Source organism: Pundamilia nyererei, unplaced genomic scaffold, assembly GCF_000239375.1.
Source record: "Pundamilia nyererei isolate P.nyererei 1_Seehausen unplaced genomic scaffold, PunNye1.0 scaffold00030, whole genome shotgun sequence".
Lineage (NCBI taxonomy): Eukaryota > Metazoa > Chordata > Actinopteri > Cichliformes > Cichlidae > Pundamilia > Pundamilia nyererei.
Window position 1 is genome coordinate 133,289 of NW_005187431.1, and position 20,630 is coordinate 153,918.

The 20,630-nt window shown below is 40.4% G+C and overlaps 1 protein-coding gene across 2 annotated transcripts in view; it reads left to right on the forward strand.

The window, feature by feature from the left end:
• vps50 (VPS50 subunit of EARP/GARPII complex) overlaps nt 1-20,630 on the forward strand; it is a 116,462-nt gene that overhangs the window by 12,894 nt on the left and 82,938 nt on the right. For both annotated transcript variants that reach the window (XM_005728723.1, XM_005728724.1), the window contains exons 3-8: nt 2,475-2,597; nt 3,511-3,582; nt 12,130-12,183; nt 17,779-17,849; nt 19,481-19,598; nt 20,527-20,562. In XM_005728723.1, coding sequence (XP_005728780.1) covers nt 2,475-2,597; nt 3,511-3,582; nt 12,130-12,183; nt 17,779-17,849; nt 19,481-19,598; nt 20,527-20,562 — 474 coding nt within the window. The remainder of the gene's footprint in view (nt 1-2,474; nt 2,598-3,510; nt 3,583-12,129; nt 12,184-17,778; nt 17,850-19,480; nt 19,599-20,526; nt 20,563-20,630) is intronic.

The following is a 20,630-nucleotide window of genomic DNA, read 5'->3' on the forward strand; positions in this document are numbered from 1 at the left end:
GACAAACTCTCTGAGCTGTCACGGAAACTCTGTTGATAAGGCTTGTAACAAGACCGAGGCACTTGTTTGTCTGCATTTGAAAGTAGCTCACTGTCTGTGGCGTTAATTTAGGATGAGCACGTCTCTGTGCTTCTAATTAGTGATATTATTGCTTGCCATATAAGTCATGATTTCCACTGATATCTGGTTGCTCATTTTGGAACCATGTTCCTGCATGCATGCTAATTGTAAATCACAGGTATATTCCATTTTTATTTAATTTAATATATAAAAAAAAACCTTTCATATATTCTGTGTTTTAAGATGTAAAGTGAAATATTATATAAAAAAAACAAAACCTTAATTTGATGATTTTAGCTTCTATCTCATGAAATTCTCAATTCTTATGGTCAGTCAAAATAGAGTCCCACTTCTATATAGTATGCTCATTGTCACTCATATTTGGTTGGGGCTCCTTTACCATGAATTACTGTGTGAGTGCAGTGTAGCATGGCGATACATCAGCTGAGGTATCACTAAAGACCAGGTTGCTTTGATAGCGGCCTTCAGCTTGTCTGTATTTATTGGGCTGGGTGTTTCTCATCTTCGTCTTGACGGCGCCCCGTAAATTCTGTGTAGGGTTCAGGCCAGGTGAGATGGCTGATCAATTGAGCACAGAAATTACACGGTGAGCAAATTATTTGGTGGGAGTTTCTGCAGGAACAGGAAATCAGCCTTTATGCTTCATCCAGACTCTTAGATCTTGATTTACAAATAAAATCATGTTTGGGACAGTTGTAGCCCTTTTCCTGGTGGTGGTTTGATGCACCAGCCACAGTCAACGTTTCAAAGCTCTCCTACTTTCTTGATTCAATGGTTGTTGGTTTTTTTTGTTTGTTCGTTTGTTTGTTTTATATAACAATTGCTACAAGGCTGCTGACATCTAAGTTGCTTGTGCACCTTTTCCTATCACACAGAGAAGGGTGATAGGAGCCAACTTTCCATTAATATGCTTGCAACCAGCCAGCCTTTTCAGCAGTTACCTTCAGCGGGGATTGTCATCTGGACAATTGTCCAGTCAGCAGTGTTTACCATGAGTGTGGTTGTGTTGGGGAACCAGACTGGGAGAAGCGTGGCATTTATACTGGTCGAATAGTCACTTAAAGTCTAAATGAAATATTTTAAAACTGGAGTTCTGTTTTTCATGAGCTATAAGCTATAATCAGAACTTTAGGTGCTGTAAATGTAGAATTGATGAAAATGACTTTTTTAAAATTATGGAAGAAATTAATTTAAATATTTTAGATACACTAGTACTTGTCAGATTTATTTCTGATAGCTGATAGCTTTTGAATCATTTGACTTGCATGCCCACTTCTGTTCTGTGGAGTGAAATATGAAGCCAGATCCAGAAAAGGCTAATAAAGATAAAAAAAAAAAAAAAGTTTTTCCTGTTTAGTCTGATTAAATGCTGCTTGGACCTTTTTGATCAAAGTCCCTTGAAAGGCTTGCAGTTGGTTCAGATGTTTCCTATGATTACTGCAGTTTTTATCCTAAACACATGCTTTTTTGTGTTAAATAAGCTCAGCGTTTATTATTATTTTCTGCTTATTTTTTGCTTGAAACATAAAAAAGTGTCATCCTCCAAAAAATGGGTATTACACTTATTATTCTTATTATAGACTTCAGTGGAACTCGAATTCGTTTTAATTTAAATGTTTGTGATTTGATATTCTGATGTAACTGCTGGATAGATTGCCTTAAAATTTCATACGGATATTAATGAATACTCAAATGAAACTGTAAACTTTTTTAAAAATTTGTGGTAACTTTTCATCCCAGCACTTTGGTACTGACATCTGCCTGCATCTCAGCTCATTAAGGCAGTCAGGAGTGGGCTTTGAAACCCTTCATCTAAAAGACTCAACGCAGCAATAAGCCTCAGCGGATGCACCGCATGTTAATCAATAAGGCTCTGATGTTTCTCAGAAGGGAATCTCTGCTCTCTTCTTTTAGTCATTTGTGTCTTTTTGTCTTTCCTCTCATCGCTGCCTCCCTCCCATGACAGCCAACCAATGAAACAAGCTGCAATCTTTTCCTAAAGTCTATGATTAACATTTTTCTCTTTTCATCCCCCCCGCCCCTTGTCAACGCCCTTCCTTTACCTCTCCTTGTCCCTTGTTCTCTGCCTCATTTAAGTTTAAGGACAAATCCTTCACCCTTTAGCTTTGTCCTTAAACTCCTCTGGAACTCTTGCTTCTCTAATCCTATCTCTCCCTCTTTTACTGATCTTTCCCCCGGCAGCCTGCTGATATATCCTGTTTGTTCTCTTTTTCCTTTTTTTTTCTTCCTGTGACTATATCTTGTTTATTGTTTTGTGGGTTTTAATGTAATAGCGTGTACCTTTTCTTTCTAGTACTTTATACCAAGGACATCTTCTAACTCTCTCTCTTTGTTTGTCGCTTTCTCTCCCCGCCTGTCTCGCCGTGTTGCAGGAGGAGCTGCGGGAGCTGAGGGAGCAGCCCATCGACCCCCAGGCGGAGCAGGAAATCATCGACAGCATCGAGGAGGTCTACTTCTCAAATGACTCCTTCGACATGGTGCAGCATGAACTGGAGGTCAGATACTCTGTATGATTTCCAGCTCTTGTGCTATTGACTGAATGAGCTCCACTCACCGGTTAAGCGATAACAAGCGAGACTCGCTTGCAAGTTCCCACGCCCCCTTTCATGAAATCATTTCATTAAATCCACCACGTTTCAGTAAGTTTGATAACAGAAGTATTGCATTTCTAATGTGAAGAAGTATTGTTTATTGTGCTCTGAACCCCGTCTGGCTGGCAAAAATAAAGCTTTTTCACCTGAGCTGCTGTTTCTTACATTTCTGCTGAGCCGCATGCATACAATTGACGTCTGGATTGATGGATTGCATCTGCTCAACAGAAGAAGGGTGTGAAATCTCATTAGATTTATCTTGGTATTTCTACACCATCTGAAATGAGACTCTCAGTCAAGGGGAAAGTAATTACCTATCATCCTTTGGGCCATGGATTTGTAATATCTTCTTTCAGTAGCAGAGTTTGTTTGCTGTTTACCTTCACTAATCAGAGTTATGATCTGGGGAAGTATATTTTAGTAGATTATTTTTGTTTGTTTTTCTTTTCTTTGAATGAAGTAAAAGCTACACCTACCTTCAGCTTAGGCTCTTTGAAATACCTCGTGAGGTAGCTTTAAAAATTAAGATGCTCGACAGTGAGGATTAGCTCTTGCAAGATGAATGAAATCCCCGCTTTGGCCCTTAGCACCTGAAATTTGATAGTGTCATAGTTCTGCTTTGAATATATTTTTCTGTCTGGCACACTGAGCGAGGACTCGTACTGCGTTAAAAGCCAGACGTGGTGGGAAGCAGCATGCGCTGGTATCCAAGTAAGCACAAGCAAAAAGACTGGATGCTATCAGCAGTCTAAAGAGGAGGTTTTGTAAGCAAACACTAAGGTTGCATGTTTGAATTTCTGTGTGTGTGTGATTATAGAAACTCCCGCCCGAGTTGAACCTGCAGGAGTTGGAGGAATACAGAGACAAACTTAAAAGGCAACAGGCAGCAGTAAGTATCTCTTTCTCTCTCTCTGTCTTTCATACAAACTCAAACCCGAAGGCACACAAACACAATATGGTGTCAGACCATGTCAGTGTACGTTATGATCATTTCTGCCTCGTGCTTGTGAACATTTCTAATCTACAGATTGTTCTCTGTAACTTTTTCAAATCATCTTTTGTTTTTCATTTTATTGTTTTATTTGACATGGAAACCCCTAACTGTTTTTGTAGTTCTGCTGAAGGTGTAGCACGTGATTTTTAAAAAAGAAAAAAAGTCCTTCCTGGAGCCATTTGTAAGTTAGTTGTCCAACTAATTGTTCTGCATGTGTGTGTGTGTGTGTGTGTTAGGGCCTGTGTTAGTTGTGTAGTAATCAAAGTGAAAGTTAGAAACAGCAGAAGGTCTCGTGCTTTTATCTCTCACACTGTGCGGCTCTGCTCTCTGTCATTCTCTGGAGCCATAGCTGCTCGCTCATCCAGTGAATATAGCAGGTAGAAAGAGGGCACTGTTTCTGTGCCAGGAGAGCACATTGTGAAGCAGTAGGGTACTGTAGATTGTCTTTATTTTCCAGGCCTTTTTTGAAAAAAGAAAGCAAAAATGGCTAAAGATAAAAAGTAGCTAGGTAACAGCAGTGAAGTGAACTCAAGCACGATGATCACTGCTGTTGAGTTGAGGAATGTCAGACAAACAAATTGCCATGGTGTTTGAGTCTGCGTAAAAAATCGAATTGAATTTATATACAGATATAAAAACTTGAAACTAAATAGTTAACCAATACCCGAATGCCCAAATGGTCATAAATAGATAGTGACTGAATGTAATGAATTTGGGAATCTCCCTTTCAGTCTGTTTTTTAGTTGGGTTTTACCGTCTTTTGTCTTCAGTGCTGCCTTAATTATTAAAGGCACAGATTAAATATGATGCTGGAGACGGTCCTCAGAGATGTCGGTGCATATTAACCTGATAGCATCAGACAGTTGCTGCAGATTTGTTGGCTGCACATCCATGATGTGTTCCACCACATCCCAAAAATGCTCTGTTGGATTGCGATCTAGTGACTGTGGAGATCATTTGAGTACTGTGAACTCACCGTTATGTTCTAGAAACCAGTTTGAAGTGATGTGAGTTTTGTGACATGGTGTGTTATCCTGCTGCAAGCAGCCATCAGAAGATGGGCACACTGTGGTTGTAAAAGGATGCACATGCAAAGTGATTTGATTTGATTTGATTTGATTTGAGTAGCCTGAACTGTTAACACAAGCAGGATGGATCCACGTTTTCATGTTGTTTACACCAAATTCTGACCCTATGATCGAGACTCATCAAACCAAGCAACATTTATTTCAGTCTGTGTGAATTTTAGCTTCAGTTTCCGGCTCTTATCTGACAGGAGTGGTACCCGGTGTCGTCCTTTTGCTGCTGTAGCCCACCATCTTTAAGCTTGGATGTTGTTGTTACCATGCGCTGACTTAAGTGTTGGAGAAAGTAGTTCACGATGCATTTTCTGCTAGTTTCTTTCTTTAAAAGTGTCAGTATGACACCTACACTACATAAAAAGCATGACAATAAAAGTTTGTTGGATGTCAAAAACCTCAGTTGACCCTGTCTCAAGGTCCAATTTATTAAGTTTTTACTGGAAAACAGAAGCAATAAAATTCGTTAAAGCCGACCTTGCTGGTTCACACTGTCGAAACACATTTTAAAATAATGATGTACTTGAAAAGAGAGTTTTCATTTATATAAAAGTGTTGAGTTTCTTCATTTGCCCCATTAAGTCATGGCAGGTTTTCCCGCACTGCTGTAATTTGCAGTTTGAGACCCATAGTCAGCACTGTGACGCTGAGAGTTTGTGCAGCTCTAGAGGAACGTAAACAGCCCAGAACACTTTTTACTTTTGGTTTTTGATGAGATGTTTTAAACTGCAAAGAAGGAATGAAACAAAAACACAAAAAAAAAACAAAAAAAAACAAATGCTCGATGCTGACGACGCTCAGTAAAAACTGAGTGAAGGTCAATCATTTTGTGCCATGACGTCAGTGCCTGCGTTTTCATCCACAGCAGACTAATTTCCATAGCGGCTGCTCTGTTGAGGTTATTCAGGTACTCGCAGTTTCAGACGGGAGAGATGGCCTGTCAACAAATTCTATTTATAGCATCATGTGGCAGAGCAAGAAGCACTTTTTCCCCTCTGCTTCTTCCATCCCCACAGTCCAGTGCAGATATTACCCTCCTACCTTCCACCCTGACAGGCTTCTGTACTTTTGCCCACTGCTTTGTCTCCATTGCTCCTTCAACTCTACTGCTATCCTCTTTTTTTTTTTTACATCGATTTCCTCTATGACTCTTATCCCTCTTTTTCATGCATGCTGCGCTTCCCTCTTCTGACAGTAGCCCACAGAGCTGCCTGTTTAGTTAAGAGGATGCTTTAGACTTTCTGCCCCGTGGCATGGTGAGACCTGTACGTTTCTACAGTCTGAGTACACAAAAGCACCCTCACACATCCTCTCTCAGTCTCTCACGCTTTCTGTCTCTCGCACTTTCGCTCTCTCTCCCTGCCTCCCTGCCTCCCTGGCTCGCTGGCTGTCAGCCTGCAAGCACGTCGTGGGAATGGCCACAGTAATTGGTCCAGTGTACTGTCAGGCAGAAAATCCCCAGCTAAGTTTCTCAGCAAGCTCATCAAATGCAAATGTAAAGTCCTACGAAAAGCCTTGACCTGTTTATCTGACTCAGTGGCCTGAGTATATTCAACATATCATTTAACCTTGTTTATTTTTAACTAGTTTAAAATCTCAGTTATGACTTTATTTAAGAGACAAGATAAAAGTATAAGAAAAACAGTTTACAGTTATCAGGATTTGCAAAATGCAATGAATCTATGTGAAAATGAATCGCTCAAAAGCTACTTAGAGTCAGTTTTTCTATTAAGGATATAAGACTGAGACGGTGGGTTATAGAGGTGTACAACATCTACTTTTAACAGAGAAAGAAAGGTTTTGTGCAGAAAAGTCTTAATTTCTCAGACAGACAAGCACCTCATCCTAAATGTGAGGCATGGGGGAGGAAGCATCGTGGTTTGGAGCTGCTTTGGCTCCTCAGAGGAAATCAAAAATGATTTCATATATTTTCAGAGGAGAATGTCAGGGCAGCAGACCTGAACCTTTAGAGAGGTTACGCTACCTGACAAAACAGAAATATAACAATGATGACAATGAAGTCATATTAATGAATGATGATTTTAACCCAACTGATATCCCCAACATACCAGGGATCTGTAAACTGTTCTGTAGAGAGGATTGACCCTGACATCCCCTCCGTCGTTGTGCCAGTCTCATTAACTTCTGATGGAGGTTGTTGCTCCTAATAGAGGTTCTATAAGTTCAAAAGTTCTGTTTCTAACAAATACCCTATTAATCATTTTGATAGGAAAAAAAGTAAAAGTCATTGTGGATTTAATACCTTTGCAGATATATGTATCCTTTACCATTCCTTTTAAGAATTAAGACAAATTCCTACAGGGAAAATAGATAGATGGAAATCTCTTCCTACCTTACATGAATAATGATTATCTGTACTTTTTGGCTTTTTCTTTTTAATGTAATGTTAAAGCCATAAAAAGTGCACCTGTCAGTTCTAGTCTTGCTAAAGTTGTAGGAGGTTATTTGGCATTTTAAAACATGGAGCCAGTGCAATATTCGTCCATCTTGTTGGGTTAAAGAAACGAAACACTTTTTCAGTGGTAAATTAAGGTTGTTGGAGTATCGGAGTGTGTGTGTGATTGATTTCATGCTTTGATTTGGTTCAGTGTGGCGAGTTCAAAGACTTGTTTGGCAGTAAAATCGATGTTACCTTATGCAAATTAGATGCAAGCTTTGAAACATGCTGCCGGAGCACAGCTTACAGGACTGCGTCGTTTTCCACACTTTGGAAGAATTTCTGAGACAATGTACAGCAGAAGTTGCAAAGTTGTTCTGTGAAGTCATGCATATGCATGAACTTTGTGTTGTGGGTCTCTGCAGCCAATTTTGTTAAGACTATTTCTAAAGGTGGGCAGCGTGTGTGTGTGTGTGTGTGCACTCTCTGACTCTCCTAGTCACACGTGCACATGTCCATGCTCATGCAATCATCAGCATGTGAAATAGGGCATTGCACTTTGAAGGGGCGATAATAGTGCTTTTGAGATGTTCAGCATAAAGCTGTCCTGCGATGGCTGATACCGTGGATAGGCTCCACACCTTATTTATAACACTTGGCTGTAAGCTTAAGTGCGAGCTTGAGTTAGTGCGGAACAGGGGGTCGAGTACAAGAGCTGAAAGTAACAGTACTGTACGGGTAACTGTGTTTGCCATTGACGCAGGAGATGTGTGAAGAACTGCTGCAGCGACTCTATTTATGTGAATGATCTGCTGCAGGGTGAAGCAAACTTTCTGTGGTTTCATGGGTGAGAACAACTGCCCCGTTCCTCTGCCACAGTGTCCAAGCTTAATTGGCATCTGTGACACGCAGCTGGCCCACAGAGGCTCGTCTCACAGCTAATTGCCTTTTCGTGCTGCGAGACTTCAGCCCATACGAAAAATGTCAGGGTTCAGATATGTGATCTGCCGATGCTTTTTCTCATCATTTGAATGTAGCACACAAATGCTAAAAGGCCTTAATTAAAGTGGACGCTCATGCTTGCTCATACATCTAAGGCCTTCATCAAATCCTATCAAAAATTTGAAAAGTAATTCCTCCTCCAAATCAAGGCCTTGAAAGTTTGCAGTAACTTGTCAGTGTGTAATAAAGTACAAATATGCATGACCAGTGCTTAAAGAAACGGCTTAAATGTGGTACCATATAATTTTATATTGCTCTTCCCATCTATCTGAAAGTGGCTTGCTTTTTAGGAATGTAGGCAGAGTTGATATTAGCAATGCGAACGAACATTCTCCATTTTTAATGAAACATGAAAGCTTGAAATGAATTCCCCTCCTGCAGCACTTATGAATTCTGTTCCTCAGCTCAGTTTTTAAAATGTTGCCAGTCCCTGCCTTACTGCCTTATTGCTCTCCATGTGTGCATCAGGTTTTAGAGGTGTCCTGCTGTGGGAAAAAGGATGTTTCAGGTAGAGCATTAAAAGGACCGCAGATGGTTATAAAGCAGGGATGTAGTGCTGTTTTGTTTTTGTTTTTTAAAAAAAGAAAAAGACATTTGCCTCCATTTAGTAGCCTGACTGACAGAATACATTATAAAAGGCACTGAATGTGTTTGGAACAAAATCCATCTATAAGCAAGTGTCACTACATGACAGCCATTCATTATTTTGGAGTAAGAAGCCCAAGTCCCTATTGAAATCACTCAAATTGGGAAAAGAGACACAAATTTAAGTTCAGTTGTCATCAGGACCAAAAATAAAAACAAAACACTGTTTATCTGCTCAGTGGCCTGATTATATTCAGCATATAAGAGCTAAACATACTTAGTGTCTTTAACCCACGTTTAAAAGCTTGTTTCCCCTGCAGGTTATGCTCCTGCTGCTCAGAGATGGATCACGTTAAGGCTTCATTATTGGTTGAGTCCATCTAGCCAATGCAATAAACATGTCCAGCTCATTCTACAAAGCATTGAGCAAATGCTATGTATGCAGTTACACCGACTGTATATAAACGATGGATGTACCCTAGTGGTTTCTAGACTGAGCCTTTTTTGGTGGTTTAATGACAGCATTTGAGATCTTACCATGTTAGTTTTTTTTTAAGCAAAAAGTGTCGATATTTAGGCACGGCGAGGTGCTTGGTTATCTGCTAGTATTTGCCAGTTTGTTTGGGCCTCGGTCAGTTATTGGCACTTCCACCTTGCCTTCACTTTTCATACACTAGAGCAGTGGTGTCAAACATAAGCCCTGGGGCCCACAATCGGCCTTCAATCTTCAATCTGGACCATTGGATGGCTTTGAAAAACGTGAAGGGAGAGACCAGTTTTAAACTCTGAACTGTATTTTCACAACTTTTCCTGCCGATAATGAATTCCCCCATGGTCATGCACAATACACCAAAGTAATTAAATGATAAATTTCAGTAATTTTACACATTTAATACTTACAGTTTAAACCTCAAGAGTCATGCTGACAAGTTTCTTTCATTTACCAAAGCAGCGTTTCTTTATGTAGAAACACTGAGCTCCAAATGTTGAAATAGCTCTTCTTTGTCTTATATGAAGTCATTTCATTGATTAAATGTCTAGTTACACATCTTTACACTGACAGAGTTTCACCAGAGATCAAAGTGGGCTGTTTGTGGCCGGCGATGGAAAATAAATTTGACATCCCAGCCCTAGAGGTTGCCGCTTTTTAGGAATACAGGCTAAGAGAAACATTTTTGCAGCCATACAGAAGAAACAATTGTAAATCTGCCATGCGGCAGTGCCGTACCATGATTGGCTCCTGGTGTGGCTTTGATTAGCTCTTTAGCATCTTTTTCTCCTGTGAATTTCTTTTCACTGTTGTTTGGTATTTTTTGGGGGCGTATTGCTTGTGTGAGAGAGCAGGCTGCTTTCCACCCCCACCCATCCAAGGTTAAATATGGTTTTATAAGACTGAGAAACCCTCGCAGTTTATTTTACTTTAGCTAGCCTTAATCAGGAAACTGACTCATATGCCTCAACTATACAGCATTTGGTATAATTATCACATGTTTGTATTTATCTGCAATACACCATATTTACTGTATTTTTAGTATACAGCTTTCTTTACAATGATTTGGTGTCTCTGTTAGCTTTTTCTAACAGAGTATGTATGTGTGTGAGTTTCTGTGTAAAGTCTCTGAACCTCATATGTTTATACCAGTTGTTGTTATTATTATTCTACCACTATAAATGCCGACCATGTTTATATGAGTTGATTATCATTCATTTTCGACCGCTAGATTTGGATAGTATTTACTCCAAGCACCGTTACTGCTTTGCAGCCCAGTTACTGCACAATTAACCTCCATTAGAGCAAGCTGAGATTTAATGACTCTGGCCTTGTGGCTTAGGTAGGAGGGTTTGGGTACTCATAGCTGTTTTTCATTCAACAAAAAAATAGAAAGAAGTTTAGGATTGAATCAGTGAAATGCCAATAGGTGGCGTTATAGCATTATTTTGGGTTAGGTTTGTGAGTAGTTAAGGGGGTTATTCTGGGCTCACATTAATACGTTACCTCACTGTTTTCTGTGTCTCCACCATTTTCTTGCCACATTTGTTGCGCCTCTTCTGAGTACTGAATAATTTTTCCTTGGTGAACAATTTATGCATACATTTAAATCTTAATAGAGGCACACACACACACACACACACACACACGCACACACACACGCACACACACACACATGCTTTAACCCTGCTGAAGGAGCCGCTTCAGCTGAGCTGCGTTTCCCATCTGTTCAGGTCTCCGGTTTGCTACCACGCATACTTAACACACTTTGAAATGTCATCCCCACCCATAGCCTCGTCTGCCGCGTATCAGCACATACAAAAACCTCCTCGCTACCTCGACTACTCGTGCTTATTCTCTTCTCCTGTAAAACTCCACTTGGTGTGTGCTGGCTTATGTAGTTGCACGGTAAATGGAAGAGAGGTTGCTTACTGTGAGTGGGAGAGAGATTGGTTGGTTGCTGCATAAGCGATTGTCCTTTGCTGTTATAATGAGCAGCAGTATTAAGAGCTCATGTATCTGTAGTCAGGTTTTAAAAAAAAATCCAAAGTTAAGTTGCTTAGTATTGAAATTACTGCTTTTTTTTGTAAACGTGTTGCTGGATAATCGTCTTGTAGCACGTCGTTGGATGATATCATGTGACACCTATGACATCTTGAGCTCGGAGAGAGCACGTGCTACAAACTGGGGGCATGGAGTTCAAAACATGTGGTGCTTAACAGCGATAGTCATGCACATACACTCCTTAATGCTTGAAAATATTTAATTGAAGGCATTTTGACAACTAAACAGGATAAATAAACTTGAGTGGACCCCACCTTGTTCATTCAGTGTGACCTTGTTTGTCTGATCCTTCAGTGTGGATGAAGCTATTCATTTTCCATTGGCCTGCTGTGTTCCTCACTTTTTCCCCTTTCTCCACTAAAAGTTGTGATGGGCGTCACACGTAGCAGAGGTGGGTCAGCCTGATCTCATGACCTCCTTTAATGCTGTGCTTTGTACCATATGGGCGCAAGCTTTTTCAGTAATTACAGTTTCACCTTAGCTGTAAATCAAAGGCATACAGAGGGGAACACAAGAAATCACAAAGGGAAATGAGGAAAAGGAGAGTTCTCTCAGAGAAACAAGAGTTACGTTATTGAGAAGGACGCTGAATGAAATGAAACGGAGAATGCGAGACACTCCCTTTAAAAGGATTCAGCTGCGTAGAGCCAGAGATGCAGACATCCCTGATTGTTATTCTCAGCCCAACCTCAATAGCGAGATTGCGTGGCCTAAACAGTTTCTGTGACATTTGGGAAGAACATCAAAAAGTCTTCATTCATTCTTCTTTTTTTCATTTTTAAAATTCTACTTTTCACGTTTATCGTCTCTTTCTTTGTCTTCAGGTTTCCAAAAAGGTCGCCGATCTCATTCTGGAGAAACAGCCTGCTTATGTGAAGGTAAGCCTCCAGTGTAGGCTCAAAACCACGCTGAATAACGTGCTCTGTATTCCAGCTGCTGACGTTTAATTCCAAAACACATCAGTCACTGTTTAAAGTGACGTCTTTTCTCAGCCTATGAGATGCGATAATTGGACGTAGTTATTTTGACGCTGTGGGGTTGTCAGTAGATGTGTTTCTGTGAATGTGTCATCTAAATACGCCAGCAACGATGATGACTGAATTTTGGTAACCATGGCAATAAGAAATCTAAATCCATTCACGGATAAAGAAAACGGAGGGGGGAGCATTCTAGTTTTAATGCAGAACGTAGTTGGGATGTGAATGAAAACTTAAGTCTATAAAACCCCTTCTTTGGTCACCTAGTGATGAAGGTCCTCCTATAAAGACGCAAACCGGGGGCGGCCTGGTTTGCATGGGGTGGGTTCCATGTGATGGCAATCTTAGGCAATCGATGTGGGGGTTGACGTAGAACAAGACCTCCAAAGCGCACACGCTGGTCAGTCACAATGTCCTGGAGGGGACGTGTGGCAGTTTGACGATGTACTTGACCCCCGGGATCCGTCTTAGCCATCGCTGCTGGGCCACATTGAGTCTTTTGGCGATTCTGGCTGATGCTTTCCACGTCTCACAAACGTAGATCGCGGTAGGTATAACAATGGAGTTGAGCAGAATCTTCGTCGCCAGAACGATCTTTCAAAGTGTGCTTACGGATCAGTGGAAAGAAGACCAAGGTCATGAGGATAGGCTATGTGACAACACAGGACCCCATTATGGTAGGATTGCAACCACTGGAGGAAGTGAATCAGTTCACCTACCTGGGCAGCATCCTGGCAAGTGAAGGAGGCAGAGCTGGCTGTCAACTAATCGAAAGGTCAGCGGTTTGATCCCCAGCTCCTCTAGGCCACACATCAAGGTAGCCTTGGGCAAGATACAAAACACCCAATTGATTGTGTATTATAGATAAAAGTAAATATTAATATAAAACTTAAAAGCCAGTTGAAACCATTGTCAATACGTCTATCTCTTAAATAGCCTCGGTTTCTAGCATGTGTCAAAATCAGTGTTTTCACTGAGGTTATCTTGTTTTCAGATGTTTGGTATGGTCAAGTATATTTATATAGCACATTTAAAACAGAGTTGACAAATGTGCTGTATAATAAAAGTATTTAGCCCAAAGAGAAAAATTGGACTAAAACTCCAGAAAAAATGAACACAGTACTCAAATATGCAGTCGCAGGGAATACCAAGCATTTATCCTGGCCAAACAGCAGATGACTGACAGCTTTACTGTGCTATCTAGTGAAACTGGACTGAGATCACTGGCATTGTGAAGCCATCTGAAGGTCGGCCTATGAATAGTAAATTGATCATAATAATTTTCGCAACCCTCCCTGTGACTCTGCAAAGTCATGATAACAGCAGCGTTTATTAGCAGACACTGGCAGAGGTTTCAGTGCAGCGTTTCCATTCACCCATCCCAACTCGCATTCAGTCAGCCTACAGCCCTCTGGATTTTTCAGGGAGATTCCATATTCAGCACCTGAATGTCATAAAGCGAAGGATGATGGGGTTCTAGTCTCAGTCAGAAAGATTCGGAAACTAATATAAGCCATCGTGCTGGTCTCTTGATTTACTTATATCTTAAAGTATCTACAATAGGAACAGAGGTTTCTCTCCTGTGTTCTTGAACGTTTTTCTTAATTTCTTTTCCTCACGTGTGATATTTCATCAAAAATGTTGCACAGAAACACACAACCTAAGGGTACAATGCCACTACTCCCCAGCGCTTGCTGTGTGCAAGACATCAAAGGGCACACAAATTGCACAGACACGTACGCTCATGCCTCAGTGCTTGAAATGAAGGGCTGATAAGCTCGTGATGTGATTCATAGCTATATAGTGACTAACATCTCTCACTGCTATTGGTGTCCTCCAGCGACACATGGCCTCCGCTTCCACTCGAATGTAATATGGCTTCTTCTTCGTGTTGACGGATACTTGGACAGCCAAGCCAATATCACTAATTCATGCGTTTGTAATTCTTTCATGGTGGTTTTTTTGTTTTTTTTTGTTAATATGCTCAGATTTTCCTGCAATGTTTTTTTTTTCTTTATTCTTTGTGCAGATATAACATTTTCTGTGAGGTCAAGGTGTTTCCAATTAAATTGCTATATTGATAAAACGGGCTGCCAGGTGGTTTGAAATAAGTGCCCGCTCTTATCTCGTCAGCTTTAAACAGTTTTGGATTGAGTGGCCAAACTGCATGACCCTTAGGCTTGTCAGGAAGGGGAGATTACTTTGCTGCAAACCTGGCTGTAATAAATCTGCAGGTAGCCCTGACCAGGTCACTCAGCACTGCTGCAAACAAATGGATTACACTGGTAGTCCGTCATTTTCCTCTGGAACCACTTATTTATCAAAATGACTGTTTTCTCTTCTTTGTTTTTGCCTTTACTTCCAATTCCCTTGAAGATTTGTAATTTACCCAAGTCTGATGGTCTTACTGTGGGCTTCTTCCACTGGCAGGACTAGAATCTGGTAAGAAATATATCTGCCAGCAGGATTAGTGTCTCTAGAAATCTGCAGGTATGGTCACATACCCTTTAGATAATCATGTGTGAATGTGGAGCTGTGTGAGCCTGCACTTATATTTCCTAACTTTGCTTCCCAGTGACCTTAATACTACAAAGTGAACCGGTCCAGGCCAAAAACAGCAGCATCATTAGGATGTATAAGCAGGATAGGTAACGCTGAGCCAGTGCGAAGTCAGTGTGCGTGCTGGTGGTGGGGGTCACAGAATAACCTCTTACGAATATATGAATAGAGAAGCTTTGGAAAAATATCCCTTGTGACTAACTACCTCCTTCTCCTTAACCTTTGCTACCGACACCCACAGAGCTGTGTTTGTGGATGCCGTTGTAGTCAGACCGTATGGTGTGACTGCATTAGAGTCATCTCACTTTTCCTGTTTATGTACAGTACATAGAAATCTACTGTATACATGTTTTTTCCCCCTTCCATTCAAACCAGCTGTGCAACCTTTTTTTATCTATTAAAACCTGCCCGGCCATTTGTCAGAGCCCACCACTGTGCACAGTTAGTGCATCTCCTCTTGCACAAGCTAAGCTGATTGAGCCCTCTGTCAGGTTAAGTGTAGCTTACAGATAAGGTAGACAGCTCGGAGCTGTGGTGTAACAACAAATTGGAGCCTCGGGCTACATACTGAGCGCTCATTGTGTGGAGTGTGCGTGTGTGTGTATGTCTGAAAAAGTATGTGTGTTTCTGGTTGAACCTGTATGTGTGAGCATTCAAGCTGTCTTTGTGCTTCCCCGTGTAATCCACAGGTAACAGAATGCATCAGCACCTTTGTACTAGCTCACTGTGGCATTTGTTTAACTGCAATAACTGTTGAGTGCGGTATTACTTTATCTTGATAATGATCACCAATATATGGCATAGGGGATGGTAGATACTGGAACACAGGGGATTAGGGTTCATGGGTTCATCATTGACCTGATTTTCCAACAAGTGCACATATCCTGTTATTATATAGACAGTGTATTTTAACTTGCCATTATCTTTGGGAGTAAAAAGAGAGATTTTAGCTGTGAGAGTGATGTCTGTAACTGAAACTGCACGATCCCCTTCGGTGTGAACATTCGGATGAGCCTGGCTTCAATAAATGTTGCTTACGGTTGTTCGCCTGCGCTGCTCCCAGCGCATGAATCAATTTGTTCCAGTCAGTTTTTCAGTTACACCTGAGGTAAACCTGCCGAGTCATCCAAATCCCAGCTCATTCCTACATCTTAGGGCAAGTTCTGAGGACATATTTTAAAGTATAACCGAATTACACGCAAATGCTACACTGGTACCTGCTATTTTTAACCTGCTGCTTATGAATTTATCATTAAGAAATACTCAGATACTTGGTGACTCATACATGTTTGAGAATAAAGATCAGAGAAATCAGCGTTAGTGTTATGAGCTTAAATTCTTTTTTTGCTTTACTGAAAAAAACTAAATTTTAGTTGAATTTTTTATAATGTTGGGTATTGCAGTACCTGGCACTAATGGTATTATCACAACCAAACACTGATCATGTATGGTTTAATTGGATTGTCTGAGAAACACTAGAATGCAATGGAAAAAGACAAAAAGCTCTTATTAAGACTTTCCTGGCACCTACACACCAAATTTGATACAATACATTGTAACAGCTCTGGCTTGAAGCTTCTACATTTTCAGTTATTGTTGATTTTTGTCAACGAGGTGATAATGTTACTTTATGCTGATTGTTGAGGGCCCTGTGGATGGTGGAAGTGCACTGGACTTTAAAAGTCCACTGTTGGCCTCGGCATGGATTTAATTTTCATAGAAATGTTCAAAATACACTTTTTTGGTATTTATATCCTGACACATGAATGGTGTCTTATATTCATCCAGAAAAACATCCATATCACATGGTGTACGTACCTTAAGAGAAACCTCTGACTATTACATGAGCCCTTGCAAAGTGTTATGAGGACTTGACAAGGTCTTTGTCAACACTCAAGATCATAAGGGCAGATCTGTTTGAATCGGCTTATTGTTCTCGTACCCACAGCTGAAGTGCCTCTTTGGTGTTGTTGGTTTATTTTTAATGACCGTGGAAAATTGAATTTCCCTGGATTATATTCCATTGGTAAAAGGTTGTTTTTTGCCTGACAGTGTTATGAGGATTTTTTCTTTTTGCCAACACTGGACCTTTCTTGTGGAAAAGTAATACAGCATTATAAAAGAGGATCAAACAACAAGCTTCTCCCACCTCAGGCATGACATCTGGCAGATAAAAAAAAAAGAAAAAAAAAGATAAAAGCACAAAGAAGACAAGGAAAGTCAAAAATACGACGGTGAGCTGTTTGTCCGTTGGCCCTGTATTGGCTAAGGGGGTGCTTGTTCTCAGCCGAGGTCATTCAAGTGGCATAATAACTGCACTCTCGGAGCAAAGTGCTCATTGATCCTTTTCTAAATGTCAACACCGAAGGGAAGGAAGACATTCTCTGATTTTTCTCTGTTTTGAAAGTTATTCTCCTAAACTGTGGTATACTTTGGCTCTGATACATTTCTTACAATAAGAACATCATTTGTGTTATCTGTCTGTTTGCAACAGAATGTAGATGGAATTTGCTGTTATGTCTTTATGTGCTGGATGGGGGAAGTGATTGTTGTATAGAAAGTATCATAACTGAGCAAGTGTGGTGATGTCTTTATGTTGGTGAGCTTTCAGAACTTTTGTCCAACAATAAACCATCTTGCAATGGGACTACACCAGCCATGATGTCTCTGAGTTCTTAAAGGCTCATGTTAAGGTTCACATCGACATCTTGTTTGGTTGTAATGCTCTCATCTTGAATGCCTACCTGCTGCAGGTGTTGTCTCCATGTTTTTTCATACTGTTGAACAGACAAACAGAGTGAAAAAGGGTGAAAATAAATACCAGCTACAGTGTCACATCTGGTAATAACCCATTTCATTCTAAAGTCTTTTCTTAAAGCACTTAAAGGCATAGTATGTTGCTCTCTCTCTTCTTACCATCTCATTTCTTATTTACAGGAGCTAGAAAGAGTGACGGCGTTACAGACCAACCTGCAGCTGGCAGCAGTCATTTGCACTAATGCAAGGAGGTAATTGCGTTCTGTTACATATCATCTATTCTGAGAAACCTACTCAAACAGCTCATTCAAAGTGCATCTGCATATTAAGTGCTTTCCTCATAACCATAATGGCTTTCATTCAGATATTCTCAGTCTGTTGATGTGGTCACATTTGAGAAATATTTTTGTCTTGTTGTCTTAAAATAAAGTAGCTGTCCAAAACCTGCCACCACACATGATCTGTTCTTTCTTTGTTCGAGCCCCTATGTGGTTTGTGTGGGTGGTATAAGACAAAGCTTTATGCTGCCAATTCCTGAAGGTTTCGATGGACATGTAGCATACAATGCTATGTAACAGTTTCTTTTTATGATAAAGTGTAGATGGACAAGATGTGTTGGGGAAATGGCATCAAAGGTCTTACAGGGCTGGATTGAATCATATGGTTACCCTACCCCTGTCACTCTTTTTAAATTTAAATAATAGACTCTTGTTTCATGGTTATTCCTTTTGAAAGCTCAAATACTCAATTATTTCAGTGATTTGTATAAATAGAAAAAGTCATCTTCAGGTACAAAAGTCTAGGGTCACCTCTTATTTTATTATATTTTACTTCCAGGGTGCCAGAACTTCCTGTTTTTCTTGGCTGCTTGACATTGGCTGCTTTTTCACTCATTTTCAGTCCATTCCTTTTACCTGACCGTTTTTGGAGTCTCCCTTTTTTTGTTTTGTTTGATTGTGCATGAAGCTATTTAGCACTGACCTGAATCGCTCAAGCATAAAAACGCTTAAGCGATGAACCAGTGCTGTGTCTAGACATAACCAACGACTTAATAAAGAACCAATTATACATTGTATCTTTAAGCAATTTGTTAGTGTCTTATTTCTTGAATTTAGTCAAAATATTGCCAAAGGTATAAAATAGTATTTTTGCACCAATAATTCCCAAGGAGCTGTTAGCTGAGAACTTGGCATGTGTCAGCACTGTGTGCTGTGCCCCCTTAATAAGTTAGAGGGAATGGGACAAGTGAAGGACAAAAGAAGAGGTGTGAGGAATAAACTTACTATCTACAGAAAATAAACAGTATATGAAAGTCAGGAAAGGCAAAGGCCTGACAATGGGACCTGAGAGATGCATCTCGCCTTTCAGTTAATCCATCTGCTGTTCACTGAAGCCTCATCAGAAATGGTCTCAGTGGAAGGACGGCTGTCAAGAGGCCATTCTTAAGAAAGGGAAACAAGGAAAAAAGGCTGATCTATGTCAAATTACACAAGACCTGGACTCAAAATCAGTGTCAACAGATGTTATGGAGTGATGAATACAAATGAGACAGTTTTGGTTCAAATTGTTGCCATTAAGTATGTAAGGGGTCACGAGAGAGGTACTATCTATAGAGGTGTCATAGTTTTGGCTGCATTTCAGCCAGCAGTGATTTGGGACCTTGTCAGATTTTATGGAATTATGAGTTATAAGCTTAGACCTCAAGATCTTTACTCAGCACTGAAAGCATAACAAAATAATGGTGCATTCATCTATTACTCTTAAAGTCTGTTACTACCTGGGCTATGGTTCTGTGTGTATATATCTTCTCTTGTGCTGCTTACCGTCTTGTTTTTGACCTCTGAATACTTGGTAACATTGACCTGAGACTTCTTCTGTGAAGGCAACTGAGTGTGGCAAAGGAGGGATTCACCGAGGCCAGCCTCGGTCTCCTGGCCAATCAGAGAAGGCGACAACTGCTAACAGGCCTGCTCAAGTCTCTGAGGACCATCAAGACCCTGGTAAAGTTAACTCACATGGTTTACTATGCAGCTTTTTTTTGGGAGCAACCACGGAGCAACCACAAGTTTCTGTGTTTCAGCAGCTGCTAACAAGCACTACATGTTAACAGTGATGTATTGACCAGTGAGCATGGAATAGACTATCAATGAATTTAAGTGACTTCGCTGTTGTAGTTGAATATATCTGTGGTTGGGTAATGAGTTGAGCTCATGTCACCTTTGAAGGGGGCAACGAGGTGCCTTAACAAACATGAAGTTTCAGGTGTATATGTGGAGAGGGTGCTTTGCGCTCGCATATTTAGGTGCTCAAATTGCACCCTACATACAAAAAGTTGAGCTCGACTTCTAATCATTCTTTAACAATTCAACAATTCTCAGTATCACACATCAGTGATCTTGAATTGGTTCTTGAGGTCATCCTGCAAGGATTCATTCTGTTGTTTTGGTTAATTCAACTTTCAACATTGTAAATTCTGACTTTTGTCTTGGTGCTGTCCTTTGAATTACTCTAGTAATGAATACATTTTTCTGTGCACTATTTTCTTTCTACTCTTTTTATTTACTAATGTGTATTGGTTGACCTGCAAAATCATTTAAGTATGATGTAGTCCTCTGATTCTGACTGACCTACATCGCTCTGAAATAACTTCATAAACACAGTGTGATGTTACTGTTACAGTCTTCAGTAATCACTGCAACAGTTTCTCTACACATGATTTAAAATTAAGCTGGGAGTTAATCAGACATGCTCTCTTTTAATCACTTTAATCATTTGCTCACACTGTAATCAGAAAAATATGCTGCCAACATGATCACAGCAGGAAAGCGCAGAGCAAGTTTGAATAGATTATGAGTTCGTACTGTGTCCTCTTAGGTATTTGATGCTGTATTCATGTGTTTTTCTGCTTGTCATTGCTCCCCCTCACAGCAAAGAACAGATGTAAGACTCAGCGAGATGCTTGAGGTATAGTAATCCCTACACACACACACACACACACACACACACACACACACACACACACACACACACAC